The sequence below is a fragment of the Symphalangus syndactylus genome, chromosome 2 (genome assembly GCF_028878055.3).
Source record: "Symphalangus syndactylus isolate Jambi chromosome 2, NHGRI_mSymSyn1-v2.1_pri, whole genome shotgun sequence".
In the NCBI taxonomy this organism is placed as follows: domain Eukaryota; kingdom Metazoa; phylum Chordata; class Mammalia; order Primates; family Hylobatidae; genus Symphalangus; species Symphalangus syndactylus.
Window position 1 is genome coordinate 106,911,583 of NC_072424.2, and position 19,393 is coordinate 106,930,975.

The 19,393-nt window shown below is 36.8% G+C and overlaps 1 protein-coding gene across 2 annotated transcripts in view; it reads left to right on the top strand.

Moving 5' to 3' along the window:
* The window catches only part of LAMA2 (laminin subunit alpha 2), a 625,547-nt gene that overhangs the window by 293,457 nt on the left and 312,697 nt on the right, over window positions 1–19,393 (top strand). For both annotated transcript variants that reach the window (XM_055263701.2, XM_055263709.2), the window contains exon 12: window positions 515–688. In XM_055263701.2, the coding sequence (XP_055119676.2) occupies window positions 515–688 (174 nt within the window). The remainder of the gene's footprint in view (window positions 1–514; window positions 689–19,393) is intronic.

Here is a 19,393-nt window from a genome sequence, read left to right on the forward strand (position 1 = left end):
TGGAAATACTGAATGAAAAACCACCTTTCAGGTACTTGCATGGTTTCTTTCTTTTTCCTTCTGCATTACAAATACATATGCAACACTTTTTCAAGTCGTTTTTTCCAAAAGCAACAATAAATTACTAGTGGAGTAAAAAATACAGAACTGAAAGTCCAACTGTTTGATTAAGTGTATGTTATAACCGTTGTATGAATTTGAGTGAATTTCTATTTTTAAGAAAGTGGTATTTGGAACCACAATTTTTTAAAAAGCATAGGTTCAATGAAAACAGATTATTACAGAATACCTCCGAACCTCCTAGAAACATCAAGGAAAAAAAATAAACAACGGAAGCCTATGTGAGTACATATAATATGTCTAATGATATTCATAATGCTCAGGTTTTTTCTAAATCTTTGTAGTTTTTTTTTTTTTTTAATTTCCAAAAGTGGACACGACCAGGAACATGAAAGAGAAAAGAAGCTGATAGATATTTTTTAAAAATTAATGATGACTGTGTGTTTTCTCTAAGATACAAGATATGAGTGGCTGGTATCTGACTGACCTTTCTGGCCGCATTCGAGTGGCTCCCCAGCAGGACGACTTGGACTCACCTCAGCAGATCAGCATCAGTAACGCGGATGCCCGGCAAGCCCTGCCGCACAGCTACTACTGGAGCGCGCCGGCTCCCTATCTGGGAAACAAGGTAAGTCCATGCTTGCTTCCCGCTATTCTGCTTTAACTGACTGATCGTGAGAATGGGTTTTAGTTAATTCTTTTAAAGAAAGACAAAATCAAATACACACTGAATTGGATTTCCAGAACCAGCTAAATCACATTGAGTTGGGTGTTTCTTCCATGTTGCACAAGACCTTAAAGAGCCACAGCATCCTTAATATGCAACTTTGTGTAGCTGATGTTCTATGTAAACTTTTTGAATGGGCAAATAAATTCATGAAGCCTCTAGCGTATTTTCGTAAAGCAAATTACAGCTATTGGAAGAAACCGTGTTGTGTTTATGTGAAAAGAGCTGTTTTCTGGAGTTGTCTATGGTGATTTACTTACTGAAGTTTTTCTCATCGGTTTCTATTTCATTTCAAAATTGATACTCAAGAGATTTACTTTTCCTTCTACCTGATATGAATGCTAATTGGAAAAGAAATGTATTACATAACTAATTAAATGCTTGCTATGAGGCTCATGTAAACAACATATTTCCTGGAGCTCAGACAGAAACTACCCTAAAAGTGCCAGATTGGAAGCACATGTTTGTTTTAAAGCCCACACATATGTAAAAACATACACAGATAAACAAATGTAGGAGCCTCAGAAATACAGGCTTGTTTTTTTCTGTTGTGGATTGCATCTATCTAGATAGATATCCTAGGGTTTAGAATTTTATTTTATCTTGGCTAATACTTTGTTGGAAACAAAATTTGGTGACTTATTTATAAACGTGAATACTTGCTTGTTCTGTGAAAGTTAATGCCTTCTCAGCTGATAGTTAAAATACCTGATCACACCAGAAGCTGTGATGGGAAAATCCCTTCCTAAATTGATGCTGTTTAAGCCTAGTTTATACCTAACAAAATGTAGCATTATTTATGAAGAAATCATCATTGATTAAGCAAATAAAAATATGTTTATAGTCAGTGGTTTTCTTGCATGACATGTGAGTATTGAAACAGAAAAACTTGGTATCTCATATGCTACTGAGTGAATGGGAACTGGTGGTGTTGGCTGGTTGAAACATTTTTAACTCATGGCCAGTTTCTTATATTTAATAGACCTCTGAATGCTATTACAAAAAAATGTGTAAATGTCTAAAACACATTTTCAACGAACATGTATTTTAAGAGACAGCGTATGTTGCATAAAATTCAATACCTGTAATAAAAATCTAATTAAACTTTTATTTGCAAGGCCTTTTACAGCAAGAAGCCATTTTATCCTATTCTATTTAGGAAACTCTGGTATTCCCAAAAAGAACAAAATAGCACATAAGACTTGAATTTCTCTGCTTAAAATTGCCAGAAAAAAATATAAAAATGTACTGTCAATTTTTTTAAAAAAACTACCCTGAGGAGCTCCAAGAAGAGCCTTAGGCCAAAATTGGATGAATTTCAGAGGCCTTATTTCTTATATGATGGCAACACTTATTTAAAGTAGCTTATAATAGAAATATTATTTACCAGATTTTCCATCCTTTCTTCTTTGGTCATATGCATTTTTTTTTCTGTTGGCTGACAATCAAACTGACAGAAGGAAAGCAAGCAAATGGAATATTGGATTGAATCCAAACAAAGAATTTGGAAACACCATTAGTACTTGTTGGTTCCCGAAGATAACTTCCCTTATCCTGGCTGAAATGTTTCTTTCTTATAACCCACAGTGAGGCTCTTCATATTCCCCTAACGATCATTTTCACACCAAAACGCTGTTCTTGCCTGTGCTGCTGTTTCCATTCAGTGAACAAAATAACAGTAACAGGGTGTGCAAATTGTTTGAATACGGAGGACATTTTTAATGTAACGTGGAAGCCCTTGGTGGTTTACTGTCAGGCATCTCAGTATGAATGAAACAATTTGCCTTAATAACTGAACCATATAAATTTTTGATACTACAATAATACTGCAAGCTCTCAGAAATTACCACAGTACATCTTAACTGTCATGTCACATCACGTAAATTATAGTCATGATGACATGCTCAGCTTGGTTGATTTAATATCTTGCTAAGGAAATGGAAAATTGTAGGGCCTTGTTGGTAAATTCAATAAAGCCACTTTTCTAAATAGTTGAGGCTAAATTCTTTACCAGTAATTGCTGTTCGAATCAGAACCATTGCCAGAATTTGACAGAAATAGCGTATCAAGATACAAGTGCATCTGCTTAAATATTGAATTTTATTTACATCCATGACCAGGAGTCTATGGTACATAATCCTTCTTCTGCTTTTTTAGTGTTATTTCCTAATTGGAAAAAATTATGAGATGCTATTAGCTTTTCCTAAATATTTATATACAGACTTTCAAACATTTTCCAAGTTGCTTGGTTATAAGGTTTCTTCTAACAGAAGGGAGATATGCTGTGCATGTTCTCTTATAATGGAGATGCCACATGCCGTTATTCTTTTTTAGGAGCCTAATCCCAAATAATAAAAGTGTGCTCACATGGGACACACTTTTGCTAACATGGATGTCTGCCTGGTTGTAATAAAACTCAAGAATACTAGCCAATTTAGCAAAGGAGTGCTTTGTATCCTGTGAAACATTTTTCACATTTTTACTCTTTTGGAATAATGAAGTATAAGTGAGTGATTATAAGTGTATGTGTGGATAATGGATGAGGCCTAGGAAAACTTAGCACGTTTTTATACTTTCTATTTTTGAAATTCCCACAATCTCAGCTAGGAATTATTCCTCAAATTTTTTCCCTTATGTACCAGTGAATATTTGGCACCACTGGCAGAATCAAGTGTTAATTTTCCCGTCTCGTTCTCGATAGTCAAAGAGAATTAAATCAGGCACCCACAGGGCTATCCTAGGTGCATTTCATTTTCAAAATGCTTGGCAAATGTTAATGCTTGGTTTTAGGGCATTTGTTTAAGCAACGAGGCAGCAGTGGAAAGAGCGAGAGGACAAAGAATCCTGCTGGTTTGCTGCAGGCTACAGCTATTCAGAAACAGTTTGGGAATTTCCGAGTTGGGATAATTTACTGCCTTAGTAAACTAAGTGCTACTGGAACATTGCAACAGTCATTTGCTTAAGGTTACCCTAGTGGTCTGAAATAGTTAATGCAGCTTCCAAAAGCAATTCTTTTTGCATCTGTAAAGTTCTGAAAGAAGCTAGCTTGGCTTGTCTGCTGTTACTGCATTACCATAAAGGTTTGAAATTCTGTCTCTGAATATTATTAAATTAATCTTATGTGATTTGTTCTTTACCAAAACATGCTTATTTTCTACAGCATTATGCTGTCTTTCTGTTTCTAGCTTAGAGAAGCCTGTAAATTTGTTCATATAGTTGCCAAGAATACCTATAGCCTAGTTTAAAATGCACATTAGGAGAGTCTGCTGACATAATAGCATCTGGCTTCTAAAAGTAATCTCTGGTAAACTCTTTTGTTGTTCTTGCTTGACTTTCAGTTCTACTTCACGGATCTCAAATTAAAGCTGTAGATCTGAAGAAGGAAACTGATATTTGAGATTTGTAGGACAGGGTAGATCTCATCACATAAAAGAAGCTCAACAAGTACCTTGTAATTGATGCTACATGCTTAACACAAACAAACAAAATTCTAAGAAATCGTTTTTTTTAGGTTGCTCAGAAATGCCCACTGAGTTGGATTTGTGGGAGTTGAAAGATGAATTCTGTCTTGCTTTACAAAATAATTAAAAACTCTCTAACAAATATGTTCCACTCTCCTTTGAGCAGCATGTTTTGTATTTGTGACTTCTTTGCTCCATAGTCCTCAAAATTATTCAAAAGTGGAGTTCAAACCCCTCCTCCCCATCCCTAACTTCGTCCTATTTAAATCTTGGATTAAATGGGTTAATTAAGAAGATCATTGTGCAAGTGAAGAATGGCATGGCTATAAAAGTAAATAGGATAAATCAACTGTGGTTGATTTTTTATTCCATAAATCAGATCCCATCAAGACTGACTTGGCAATGGAGTAGAACCAGGAAGAAGGTTTGCTGCCTAGAATAAACTGAATGAATTTGTAAACCAAAAATAAAATTCTAAGCCCCCTGACTGAACGGACCCCATTCTTGGCCAAGGGAATCCCAAAGAAACCTAAAGAAACCTGAACATCATGGGAAGGGACGATTACACATTACTCATTATACCCTGCTCCCTTTGGAGTTTAGACACAACAGACCAACAGTAACATTAAAACAGAGATTTTAAAACTGACTAGACAGACGCTTTACAGCAACAAGATACCAAATTCCAACCTCATTCTGGTATAGCATAACATAACAGATAGCAGGCCCTAAAAGAAATCAAAGTATTTTATACCAAAATATATTTCTTTGACATATTCTGAAATGACCTTGCAAAGCTGTCTCTTGGGGAAATTTGCATTCTATAGAGAATCTCCTTCCCTTACTAAGTCTTTTCTGGAGAGTCAGATACCTTTTAAGGTCTGGTAAGAGACATTCACCATCAGCCTGCTACTTCAGCCTACTACCTTGAGGCTTCATCTACATGACAAGGACCATGGCTTCCACAACCCACCCTCTTAACTCAAGCTGACTTCAACTGTTCAGGCAGAATTTTACTCTTTCGACCAATTGCCAGTCAGAAAATCTTTGAATCCATCAATGACTTGGAAGCCCCCACCTCGCTTCGAGATGTCCTACCTTTCCGGGCCGAACCAATGTATAACTTACATGCTCTGGTGTATGTCTTTGCCTGCAACTTTCGTCTCCGTAAAATATATAAAGCCAAGCTGTAACCCAGTCATCTTGGGCACATATTCTCAGGACCTCCTGAGGCTGTGTCACAGCCCGTGGATGAGTTCTTGCGAGGCATTGTTCTTGGAATAGAGATGCTGAAGCAGCTTATTCGAAAGAAAGGGAACAACAAAGATATGAATTTATATAAATACAAATGAATGAGATGAATAACAAATGTCAATAGAGAGGACACAAATCCAACAAATTTTCGAAATGGTTTCAAAGCCCTGGCAAGATTAATCAAGCAAACAGTGGGTAAAGCACACGTAAACAATTTTAGAAATGTAAAAATGGGCATAACTGCTATTACTTCAAAAATAAACAAATAAGGAAGTATCAGAAAATAAACAAATTAAGAGTATTATGAAAATTTACACACAATAAATTAGAATACAATTTAGAAAAAAGAATATCCTTCTAGGAAAATGCAACTTAATAAAACTGACTCAAAGGAAAAAAATCTATAATGTCAGATAAACATTAAAGTAATTGAATCAGCAGTGAAATAAACCTTCCAATGAAGTTAACTCCAGGTCTATTTATTTGGAAGTAAGATCAATCAAAATTCAAAATTTTTTAAAAATGCAAAATTATACAAACTTTCCGGAGAATAGAACAATTATGACCTACTCCTCGAGTAATTTTATGTGGCTTGATATAAAATCTTGACAAGAGGACTATGAAGAAGAAAACCCCTACCCAAAGTCACTCATGAATATAGATGAAAATATCCTAAATAAAACATTAACAACCCAAATCCATCAGTTTATAAAAATAGTCAGGCTAAATTGGCCAAGTGGACTTTATCATCAGTGTTTAATGTTACTTTAAAATTAGAAAACCAGTTTAAGTAATTGACCATATTGACTGATTAAAAGAGAAGAAAATCAATTATCTCAATAGATACAGAAAAATAAATGGGTAAAATTAAACATTCTTCATGTCTGAAAAATTTTGAAAACTAAAATTGGAAAAGCACTTTAACTGATGAAGGCTATCTACATAAAAATCAATAGCAAATATTTAATATAAAATGTTTAAAGTATTGTTTAAGACCACAAACATGAAACAATTCTCACTATCACAACTCCCATTTAACATTGTGCTAGAAGATCTGGACAGTGCAGTAGATAGGAAATAAAATATATAGGGATCGGAAAGGAAGAAATAAAACTCACTTGTAGATGATATAATTATCTGCTTTGTAAAATCAAAAGAATCTACAGACAAATTCTTAATCAGTGAGTCAATACGGGGACTATATGCAAAATTAATATACAAAAGTAAATCGTGTTTCTTTATATCAACAACACTTTTCAAAAAAAGTTTTTAAGAGGCCATGTATAATAGCAATAAGTATAAATAGTACCAAGGATTAAATTTGTAGGGAAAAGCCAACGGCCAAGGATAATCAAAAGAAATTATAGGCGGGGCGCGATGGCTCACATCTGTAATCCCAGCACTTGGGAGGCCAAGGCGGGTGGATCACTTGAGGTCAGAAGTTCGAGACCACCCTGGCCAACATGGCAAAACCCTGTCTCTACTAAAAATACAAAAATTAACCACGTGTGGTGACAAGCGCCTGTAATCTCAGCTACTTGGGAGGCTGAGGCAAGAGAATTGCTGGAACCCAGGAGGCAGAGGCTGCAGTGAGCCGAGATCGGGCCATTGCACTCCAGCCTGGGGCACAGAGCGAGACTCTCCAAAAAAAAAAAAAATATATATATATATATAGAAATTCTAAAGGAAAGAGGCGGGGCTTTTTGGAAAGTGATTAGGTCATGAGGGTTCTAATCTCCATGAATGGAATTAATGACCTTATAAAAATCTTATCTGATATAAAGAGTGAGGACTTACTTTTAAAGATATAATGATTTAGGCAAAATGCTATTAGTGTGAAAATAAACCAATAGATCTGAAAAAATAGCCCATAGACATCACATACATATATGAATACTTAATTTTTAATGAAATAGGCATTGCAGATCAATGACAATGGGATAGACCCTATACAGTAAATGGTCTGGTACACTGATTATCTAGAGAAAAAAATTAAAATTTCTGCATCTTTACTCCACATTATACATAAAAATAAACTCCCCTTGAAACAAATCATAAATTTTCAAAAATTATGCTAAAGACAAACCTTTCTAAAGACAACACATTGGGATTTCTGCTCCTGACCATAATTGAATAATAGTATCTAGATTTCCTTATCTACCTTAAACAACAAGAAAACCTTGTGGGAAAAAATGTGGAACAACAGTTTTTAGGCACTGTTCCACAGATAGCATAAAACTGTGATCTCTGAAAAAAGAGAAACAAATGAGGTGAGGTTTACAATTGCCCCAAGATTATTGCCTGGGGACAGTCTCCAGGGTGAAGTGCATTGGTATATTGAGAAAAAAGCCAAACACAGCCTGGCCTTGACAAATTGAAAGACAGAGGTTAGGGTTCATGCAGGCCAAGGCAGCTAGCATTTGTGAGGCAGCATACAAGGGAAGAGGAACCTGACCTGCATAGAGAGAGAGACAAGGAGAGAGCTGCAGATACCTGCAAAGAGAAACCAGAGTACTGAGTTGCAAATATGTGAGAGAAAACTACCTAAGGCTAATGAAAGAATCACTAAAAAGTAGTAAGAGAAACAATTCCTGAGCTGATACAGGGCTGCTAATAGTTTATTTTCCTAACACCCAAAGTGGAATGTCTTCATAAGAGGGACTAAATTAGCTCCAAACTACAAGCTACTCTAGGTTCACCCCAACAAATCTTGAAAACAAGCCTTAAAAGAAATCAACTTATTCCAAATAAATTAGCTGCATGCCAGAACAAAGTCCAGTACTATTTAATTACAACAAAATCCAGCACTCAACAATGTAGAATTCATGATGTTTGGCATCAAATCAAAAATTACCAGGTATATAAACAAGCAGAGCATATAAGCCACAACCAGGAGGAAAATCAATCAATGGAAACAGAACCCCAAATGGCAAGAAAATCATGTCAAGATATATCAGAATCAAATTATTAAAAAGACAGATAACTGGAAAATTGGAAAAGCAATCAGAAAAAACTAACATGGCCAGGCGCGGTGGCTCATGCCTGTAATCCCACCACTTTGGGAGGCCAACGCAGGTGGATCATGAAGTCAGGAGTTCAAGACCAGCCTGGCCAATATGGTGAAACCCCATCTCTACTAAAAATACAAAAATTAGCTGGGCGTGGTGGTGCACACCTGTAGTCCCAGCTGCTTGGGAGGCTGAGGCAGGAGAATCACTTGAACCTGGGAGGCGGTGGTTGCAGTGAGCCGATATCACACCACTGTACTCCAGCCTAGGCAACAGAGCGAGGCTCCGTCTCAAAAAAAAAAAAGAAAGAAAAGAAAAGAAAAAAAAAAAAATAACAGGTGCAGAGGAACAAAGATAAGGAAGAGCACAGTCTCTTGTCAGGCACTATATGCTATGGTCTGAATGTTGGTGTCCCCCTAAAACTTATATGCTGGAACCTAATGCCTAATGTCATAGTATTAAGAGGTGGGGCTTTTGGGGAAGTGATTAAGTCATGAGGGCTCTAATCTCCATGAATGGGATGAATGTCCTTATAAAAGAGGTTGAGGATGTTGCCTTGCCCTTTCCTTTACGTGAAGGGGCAGCAAGGAGGTATCACCTTGGAAGCAGAGAGCAAGCCCTCACCAGACATCAAATCTGCTGATGCCTGGATCTTAGATTTCCCAGTCTCCAGCACTGTGAGCAATATATTTTTAATGCTTAAAAACCACCTACTCTGTGTTATTTTGTTGTAGCAGCCTGAATGGACCAGTACACTTTGCAAGCTAGAATACAATACAGAGATATGTTAAAGTATTAGGAAAAAACAACGCAAGCAATCAAACAAACAAAACGAATACTATCAGTCTATAATTCTTTACCATGCAAAAATGTCTTCCAAAAATGAAGAAAAAACAAAGATTGTTTCAGAGAAATAGAAGTTGAAAGAATGTATCACAGACTGATGTACACTAGAAGAAATGTAGAAAGTTCTTCAGGCAAAAGAAAAATGATACCAGATGGAAATTTTCTCCAACAAATAGAAATTAAGTGTATCAAAAAGGTGAATAGCAACGCTTTATCACCAGTGCTAGCTATCACAAGACCTCTAGCCAGTCATGTTTTTAGCTGTAGGGCCTAACACCATGGTTAAGGAATGAATACCTAAATACACGAACTTAAAGTAGAACTTCAAATACTTCCTGTATAAAATTTTCTCTCTGAAGTTTTAAAAAGAAAGACTGGATTGTAAGAAGAGTATAAAAAAGGCTTGCTTCTCCAGCTCTCATTTCTCATTTCAAACCTAAAGACAGAAAACCAGCACCAATTTGAAAGTGTTTCAATCAACTCTCAATGTAAAACTTCACGTTGTTTTCTGTAGCTTTTCAGTAACTTCTTACACTCACATTCTATGTGCGGTTCAGTGGAGAACTATTTGGATCCAGTGGATTGTTGGTTCTGACACACTAGCCTACGTGCATGTAGGGCAACCCCCAACACGCTGGCCCCTGCCACTTGCAGTAGATCAGACCCACCCCTTGTGATTGAGTGAGGCAGTATTACGCCAATTCTAAAACTGGCTTTTGGTTTACTGTTGTTGAGTGTTGTTGGTAGTGGGAGAAGAAAATGGGTCACAGACAGTGTGAAGACACAAGGAGAAGACAGCCATCTACAAGCTAAGGAGAGAGGGCTGCAACAGCTTAATTCCTTGTAGAGTTCATAAAGAACCAATCCTGCTGACAGCTTGATCTCACGCTAGCAAAATAATACATGACTTTTTTTTCCTCCATTTCCATGAGAATTGGGTGAAAGCTATTATTCATATAAGCGGATGACCTGATTCTCTTATTTTTGTTGTTACCTTTGATTAGTGTTTTGGTCTTTATGCATTTCACAGACCTGATTCAAATGCTGGATCTCTGCTTTATTAGCTTTGTGATCTCGGACATATCCCTTAATCTAGTTGAGCCAGACTCTCATTATCTGCAAAATGAGGGTTCTAGCACCCCTCAGAATTGTACAAAGCTCTCGAAAATGTCCTTAGCACACAGAAGCTGTCCGATAAATGCCAATTGCTTTATGAATTTCTGTAGTTGTATGCTGCAGTAATTTATTTTGGAGATCATCCTTATATCAGTAAAAGACATTTGTTAAAAAAACACTTTGTCACCTGTCTGACATAGCATCTGGTGGTAGTAAGGATAAGACATCATTAAAAATAAAAACGGACAATCAGAGAGAGTTAATTTTAGCAAGTAAGTAGATTATATGCCCTTAATGGCAGCTTTGCAGCAAAGTGTAAAACATAAATAAATCAGTTAACCAGCTTTGTGAAATACCCGCAGCGTTTTAGACTTTATTTTGCAGGTGCCAAATTAGAGCTAACATGCATTGCTTCATGTCTTCCCAAGAAAATTACATGATAAATATCTAACTATCTCTGTTTCACTGACAAAGTAGCAGTGAAAGGGATTTGAGGTTTGTGCCCATCAGTAACTAATTAGAGAAGTAAATGTTATAACTAGTCAGTATTCTGTGTCTACACTGTGGCAAGTTAAAATAAGATCCTTAAGGTGGGCACTAACCCAACATGACTGGTATCCTTATGAAAAAAAAAAGGACAGTTTGGAGATAAACACACAGACAGGGTAAACACCATGTGAACATGATGATGGCCATTCACAAGCGAAGGAGAGAGGCCTGGAACAGATTCCTCTTAGCCCTCAGAGGGAACTAACCCTGCCAATACCTTGATTTCAGACTTGTAGACTCTAGAACTGTGAAGCAATACATTTCTGTTGTATAAGCCACCCAGTCTGTGGTATTTTATTATGGCAGCCCCAGCAAACCAATACAAATCATAAAATATCAATTATTTTTAAAATCTCATAATTTTCATTCTTGTTATATATATATATAAAACAAATAAAAGGTGAATCTCTCTAATATATAAAGAAGTTAATGAAATTGATAACAGAAAGGCCAGCAGTCCAACAAAAATGAATGAGCAGTTTATAGAGAAGGAAATTTAAATGGCTCTTAAATGTATGAAACAGTACTCAACCTGACTCATAGTATGCGAACTGCACTGAGAAATCATTGTCTTCTAACATATAGGAAAGTCAACCAAGTGAATAACATATGCCATTACTGTGGCTTCTTCAGGAACAAAGGTCCTCATAAGTTGGTAGTGGGAATATACATTGATGCAATAAAAAAAAAATCCAAAGTTATAGCCGGGCGGGGTGGCTCACGCCTGTAATCCCAGCACTTTGGGAGGCTGAGGCAGATGGATCACGACGTCAGGAGATGGAAACCATCCTGGCTAACACGGTGAAACCCCATCTCTACTAAAAAAAATACAAAAAATTAGCTGGGCCTAGTGGCACACGCCTGTAGTCCCTGCTACTTGAGAGGCTGAGGCAGGTGAATCGCTTGAATCCAGGAGGCAGAGGTTGCAGTGAGCAGAGATCACGCCAGAGATCAGCACTCCAGCCTGGGTGACAGAGCAAGAGATTCCATCTCAAAAAAGAAAAAAAAAAATCCAAAGTTATAAATTCACATAGTCTTACATGCTTCTCTTCTGAGAATTTATTCTGTAAGTATATATATATATACATATATACACACACACGTGTGAAATGACATATATGCAAAGTGATTCATTCCAGAAATGTTTGTGATAGTCCCCACAAAGCTGTCAATCACTGAGAGACTGATTAAATGACTTTTGGTACACTCGTGCAATCAAACACTATAAAATTATAAAAAAAAGGAAAGAAGATTTTGTATAATAATATGGAATGATCCAAGGTGTATTTTAAATAAATTAAACCTAGGAGGCCAGTTGCACTGGCTCACACCTGTAATCCCAACACTTTTGGTGGTTGAGACAGGCAGATCACTGGAGGCCAGGAGTTCAAGACCAGCCTGGCCAACATGGTGAAACCCCACTCTACTAAAAATACAAAAATTAGCGAGCGTGGTGGCGTGTGCATGTAGTCCCCACTACTAGGGAGGCTGAGGCATGAGAATCACCTGAACCTAGGAGGTGGAGATTGCAGTGAGCCAAGATTGTGCCACTGCACTCCAGCCTGGGTGACAGAGTGAGACTCCATCTCAAGAAAAAAAAGAAAGGAAAAGAAAAAAAAAGAAGGAAAGGAAAAGAAAGGAGGAAGGAGGGAAGGAAGGAAGGAAGGAAGGAAGGAAGGAAGGAAGGAAAGAAAGAAAAACCTAGGAACAAAGTAGTTTATCTATCTAATCTACATGTATGACTACTATTTGTCTTTTAAAGTGGAGAAACGAATATGTCCTTGTAATTATAAGGTGACTTAGCTACTTAGAGTCACATCTAGCATTTGCGTCAAGGTGAGTTTGTCTCAAAAGCTCTGTTTTACGGCCCCACTCAAGAACAGATACTGTCAAATTTGTAAAATAGATATTTTAACTAGAATAGACTTGATTTTTATTGCTGATTTAATCTATTACAAACTGTTACTTTTCTATTCTAAGCTGTTGTAAAAATTATTGCTGTAATATGATCACTTAATAAGTATTAAATGCCCCAATCCTATCTGCTAAAAATTGTTTGGCATGTTTAATTGATCACAAGGATTTGAATAGCACTCTTACTTTTTAAGTATCTTCAAAAAATTCTTATTTTCAGCAGGGCATGTTGAGCAAACATAAAGCTTACATTTTTTATTCCTGATGTCTTCTCATCACTTCCAACAGTAGCCACTGAATCAAAGCAGGTACTCTCTTTCCTTACTTTTTCTAAAGCTCTCCCTCTATATTAGCTGTGTTTGAGATTGCAGGCAGTTAAAATTCAACATTTGGCACACTGAAAAAGGGGCTATGTGATAGAGCCTCAAACTGAAATGTGATGAATTATTAAACAGGTAGTTTGTTGGGTAATTGAAAATTACCTGCGAAAGAGTGCTTATCTCCTTGAGGCACATCGAAAGCTAACGGAATTGAGCCAATTAGACTGACTGTCTCTTCAATGAGTTGTGACCTATCAATGGTAATAGCTTATTATGATGATAAATGAACCCATCTCTCAAACTGAAGCCTGAGTACACACTTCAGCAGTTTCCTTGAATCATGAGGCCATTACCTCTCAACTTCAGATCGACAGCAGTGACAGCTACAGGAGCAGAGACCATGCATGACTAGACACAGATGATTGTTTTACTCCGATGAATATATTTACAGCTATTTCCAAAGAAACAGGCCCTTCTTTTGCATTGCGTAATCATATCTGAAATAGTTACCATATGACGTTTCCTTCATTAGGAAGACAACCCCTCCCTGGCTGTAGCATTCTGAAATAACTGGATTTTGAAGGTCTTTTTTTCTTTCACTTTTTGTTTATTGTTTACAATGTTTTAATTTCTCATTCTTGTGAGTAGTAACTCAACTCCTGGTTGAGTAAAATTTCAGAATAAAAATATTGTTTTATAGTAAAGATGCTTGTAATATCAAAACAACTGTGTTTTTAAAAAATTAATTTCATACTATTACATTTCACATTTTATATTTGATGTGGGTTGGAGCCACCCCTTAGAGATTCTTTTTTCTTTGTAGAGAAGTTTTGTAGTGATCAGTAGTGTAAGAATCATACAAGTGTAAATAGTTTCGTTTCCTTTTAATTTTTTAAAAAATTTTGAAAATTCTTTAAGTAGTTACTGAATTTGGTAAGTTCCATGTGCTGCTATATTGATATATTTTGTTTTAGGAGAATTAGGAGCAAAAGGGTTATTTTTTATAATGAAATACAATCTTCTAGTTCCTAATAAGTATTAGACACCTGTTAGCTGCCAACTTCCCAAAAATACCCCTGAAAAAAAAAACCTATTGGTCAAGAAAGTTTATGAAGTTATTACAGTAAAGAAGAACATCACCTTGATATTCTTAGTAATGTCTCAGAAGATGAAGGTCAGGGGAAGATATTTATAGGTTTTAGGGAAAAGGCTGGGTGATTTCAAGGCAAATCTTGCATGAGAGGGAACTGCTTAGGATTCTGCAGGGTTTATTATATAATAGTTTTGGATTTGTCACCAGAGTGAAGCAAGGATCTTGAATCAAACATTGAAGAACATGTTATGAGTCTATAAGGAAGTTAGCTTAGATGGATCACAGAGCAGACAAGATTTTCGTGGAGATTGCTCACAGCATTCTTAAAATAGGGGGTGGAAATTTTGCTTACTCCCAGAATTATTTAGCACAGGAAAGGAAATTGTGTTAGCGTTACAAGAAATTGTGTTTGCTTTAGTTCTTACAGACATATGTTTACTTAATCTTCTGTGCCACTGTTTCCTAATGTATAAAATGAAAATAATATGAATACCTACTTTATAGTGTTATTGCGAGGGTTAAATGAATTAACACATATGCAGTACTCAAGATGGTGTCTGAAAATGATAAGCATTTGGTATTAGCTATGATTATTAACTCCAACTGGGCTTAATTTGAGGTCAGGCATTATTTTGTTGAAATTTTAGAAAGGCTCCCTTCACACATAGAAAGAGAGAGAGGAAGAAAGAAGAAAAGACAGAGAAAGAGAGAGAGATAGAGAGAGGCAGAAAGAGAAAAAGAAAGAAAGAAAAGGAAGAAGAAAGAAAAAGAAAGAAAGAGAAAGGAAGAAAAAGAAAGAAGGAAGAAGAAAGGAAAGGAGAGGGAGAGAGAGAGAGAGAAAGAAAAGAAAGAGAAAAAGAAAGAAAGAAAGAGAAAGAAAAAGAAAGAAAGAGAAAGAAAAAGAGAGAAAGAAAGAAAGAAAAAGAAAGAGAAAGAAAGAAAAGAAAAAGAAAAAAGAAAAAGGAAGGGAGGAAGGAAGGAAAAGGGAGAGAGGGAAGGAAGGAGGGAGAGAGGAAGGAAGGAAGAGGAAGCAGGGAGGGAAAGGAAAGGAAAAAATGGAAAGAATAAAGAAATAAATACAGCAGGAAAGGAAAAAGAATAGAAAGAATTTGCTCATATATGTTTAATTTTTAGGGTATTTTGATATACAAAGTAACTGACTATCAGGACCTGTCTTAGAGATGATCTGGTGGGACAGTAAATGGCTTTTCTTTCCAGTTTTCATCTGGGGCTGGGTTTGAAGTGATCATCAGCTTCAGTGTTCTGGAAATAAGTCATTTATAATGAAATGGAACTGGAAATAACCCACAGACAAAAAACTTTGCAAGCCATTGAAGTTCCCCTAGGCCATTTACTACCTTAAGCTTGTTTTTACTCATACTGCAGGAAAAAAAGAATGAGTAGGGAGATGGTGTTCTTATATCACATAATTTTAAATTAAGATGTGATGATTTTATATAAAAGTAAAAATGCTTTATTTTGCTTTTTTGTTCAAGACAAGTACAAGGATGAAATGTAAATATGTTAATATCTAATCTTAAGTCTGCTCTTGATCTGAAACTCTTTTGAACCTTTACCTAGAAAATGATAGAGCAATTTAATGTGTCTCACAATCTAGCAGAGATTTGGAGGTTGATGGATAGAATAAGGGCTTAACATGAGAAATAATTTCTATTGTACCAAGCTCATGAGCTTTATGCATGGTGAAAGATATTTAGGCTAAAGGAAATGTTAACTATGCAGGGAATGAAGCTCGTGACAGCTTGATCCCATAAGACTCAGCAAGGATGAGGGTTGACTCTGCGTCCCTGACTTATATAGTACAGTATGTTTATTTAAAGGAGATAAACCGGGTTAAGGGGTTCAGCAAAACTGTTAAATTAACTCCTTTAAAAATCTAGTTATTGCTCTGAAAGTCTCTCAAGTGCGGTGCTCAGGCTTTTTTGCATCAGTCATCTGGAGTCTTTATTTAAAATGTTTATTATTGGCCCGGCGCGGTGGCTCATGCCTGTAATCCCAGCACTTTGGGAGGCCGAGGTGGGTGGATCACGATGTCAGGAGATCGAGACCATCCTGGCTAACGCGATGAAACCCCATCTCTACTAAAAATACAAAAAAATTAGCCAGGCGTGGTGGCAGGCACCTGTAGTCCCAGTTACTCAGGAGGCTGAGGCAGGAGAATGACGTGAAGCCGGGAGGCGGAGCTTGCAGTGAGCCGTGATCGCGCCACTGCACTCCAGCCTGGGCGACAGAGCAAGACTCCGTCTCAAAAAAAAAAAAGTTTATTGTTGACCATTACTCTGGATTCACTTACCCAGAAGATCTGGGGAAATCTACGTTTTTAATCAGCTCCCCAAGTGATTCTTCACCCATAAGAATTTGGGGGGCACTCTTTTAGGACTACTTTTTTAAATTACTGATGATTAATTATCTGCAGATAGTTCCCTAGACTTTGACTTTCCAAGACTTTAAAAAAACAAACAAACAAAAAAGCCTGCAGTATGCTTTTAGTCTGAATTCAGGGATTGACTTTCTTATCCAATAGTCTGTCTTGTACAAGGGAACCCTAAAATAACCTCTTCTTAGCCACCACCAAAGAATATGTAAATACAAATTTATTTATCAATCTCATTAGAAACCGAACCACGCATGTGCGCGCGCACACACACACACACACACACACCACAACAACCACACATTTACATTGGAATAAAATGAATCTTAGAAAGCAGCTACTTTTTTAAAACAGGAAGTCTAACATGTACTGCCATTAACATTTGGAATGGGAGAGAAAGGAAACTTTGCATAACCAGAATATTGTGTGAGGACTGGAGATAGCTTCAGATTCTAGAAGAGTTTCTAGCTCTTCCTGAATATGTGTTAACAGTTTCGCTGTTTGAGCTCTGCTACCCACTAGCCAGGTATAAACACAGGTAAGACCCTTAACTTCACAGGGCCTGTTGGGAAGAGGTTATAATTTTTTAGCAACAGAACCTGTTTTTCAAACAAAATCCTAATTACAATACCCAAAAACAAAAGATTCAAATGGGTGACATGGCCAGTCCTGGTTACAGTATGAGAGAGATGCCGGTTACAGTGGGCAACAGAACAGATGCTGGCTACAGTGGTTGACAGAGTTCATTTTGGTTCAAGCAGAAGGTAGGGCTGGTGCTTGTTACAGTGGCCAGTAGGGCTGGTTTCTGGTTATAGCACAAGGCAGAGTTAGGAGCTCTACCTACATTAGGTCCCCATGGCCCCATCTGTGGTTTCCCCATAAGAAAACTACCTTTTGGGAAAACATGTTATGAATACAAACAGATCAGATAAATTAGAAGGTCTCCTGCAGATTTGAAATTTTATGAATATAATGCCAAATATGATCTTATACTCAGTTGACTAATAATAATAAATAACGCTACAAAATATGGTAAAGTGACTCCATGACCACAATTTAAAAGAAAATAATTGCACTCAGCTGAGCTATTGTCCATATCTAGATGCACTGATGATACATAAACCCAGCCACAGAAAATGTGGAATATGTCAGAGCAAAGCAACTAGAATGATTCAAGACCCTGAACAGCCAGTGTTCAAGCTACGTAATTTCTTACCTATATTATAGGAAAAAACAATCTAACTTTTTTCTACTTCCAACCTCCCTCCTCTGAAATGTTATTCGCATACCTGGTGGAGAAGAATCTTTATAAAACTCAAATTTGATTACCTTAGTCCTCTGTTTAAAATTTCAGTGTCTTTCAATGAAAGCTCAGAGACCATTCTGGACTTGTCACTCCCTTGCAGCTCAGAAGGGACCTGTGGTCCAGTAATTAAAATGCCCGTGGTAAGTGTTCAGTGCTCTCTCATGCTTTTCTTCCCACAATGTCCTTTCAGTACAGGATTTCTTTCTACCATTTTCCTTAGTAATTACCTTCTAGTCATCATTCAAAAAGCATTTAAGCATTGAATTATACAGGAAATGTTTCTGATCACCCTATCCCCCAGCTCTGGCTGAGTTAGGCCTTCTCTGCACAATTCCCATGAAACCACCTACCACCCAGCAGGCAGAAATATCCCTCTTTGACTTTCTCACTAAACTGCAAATTCCTGGTGAGTGATAACTGGATTCTATTCTTCTTCTAACCTCTAGAACCTAGCAGATTGCTTTGGAGACCTTAGGAACTTAATAGTTCTTTGTTGAGTGAATAAAGGGATGCTTTTTGTGGACAGCAGTTATTTCTGTTTCCACAAAAGATAAACAAGAGAAAATACAGGTAAAATTATCCTAGATTTTAAAAAATTTGAAACTTAGAAAAAGTGTTGGATTTAAGTTCCTTTGTCTGGATTTCTGAAATATTTTTAAAATATTTTTTCTGGGATCATTTAAGGCCACATCTGTTCAGAACCAAGGGGAGGACCGAAATAGTATGCCAAATTCTTTTCCAGCCCTCAAATTTTATGAGCCTGAGCTGCGTTGTGTGGGTAAATGTCTTGTGCTCTGTGGATCAGGAGGAAGTTAGATGTTTTGGATATTTACATAGAAACAAAGAATTTGAAGACTGGAAAGAACTTGAGCAGGACTCTATTAAATGTGTTTTGTGTGAGATGGTTTTCACCCTGTGTTCTTGTGGTTCCTCCATGCTAGGGGCAGGAGGTAGGATGAAGCAGATAGGGAGTCTCTTTTCCTCTTAAACTAGGATATTTATTTTTAAATCAGTTTTATATTTTGAGAGTCCATGGAGTGGAATGTGGAAACTGAGACCCTGAAAGATTAAGTCACTTGAACAAAGATATACAGCTTTTCCAGAGACCAGGCAGACATTAGATTTATGATTTCCTGACTTCCACTGCAGATGTCTTACCATTTTTCTATGCAAGACATAAAAAAAGAATCAGCTATTTACTTTCTAGTCAAGGTGGGTTAAAATCGAGCCACTTGTTTTCAAACATCGATTTCGGGTTCATGCCATCAAATTAAAAAATTCACTTAACTGAGTTTAATTTGCTTTCACTTAGGAAGCAGCTGCCTTTCAAGATAATAAAATAAA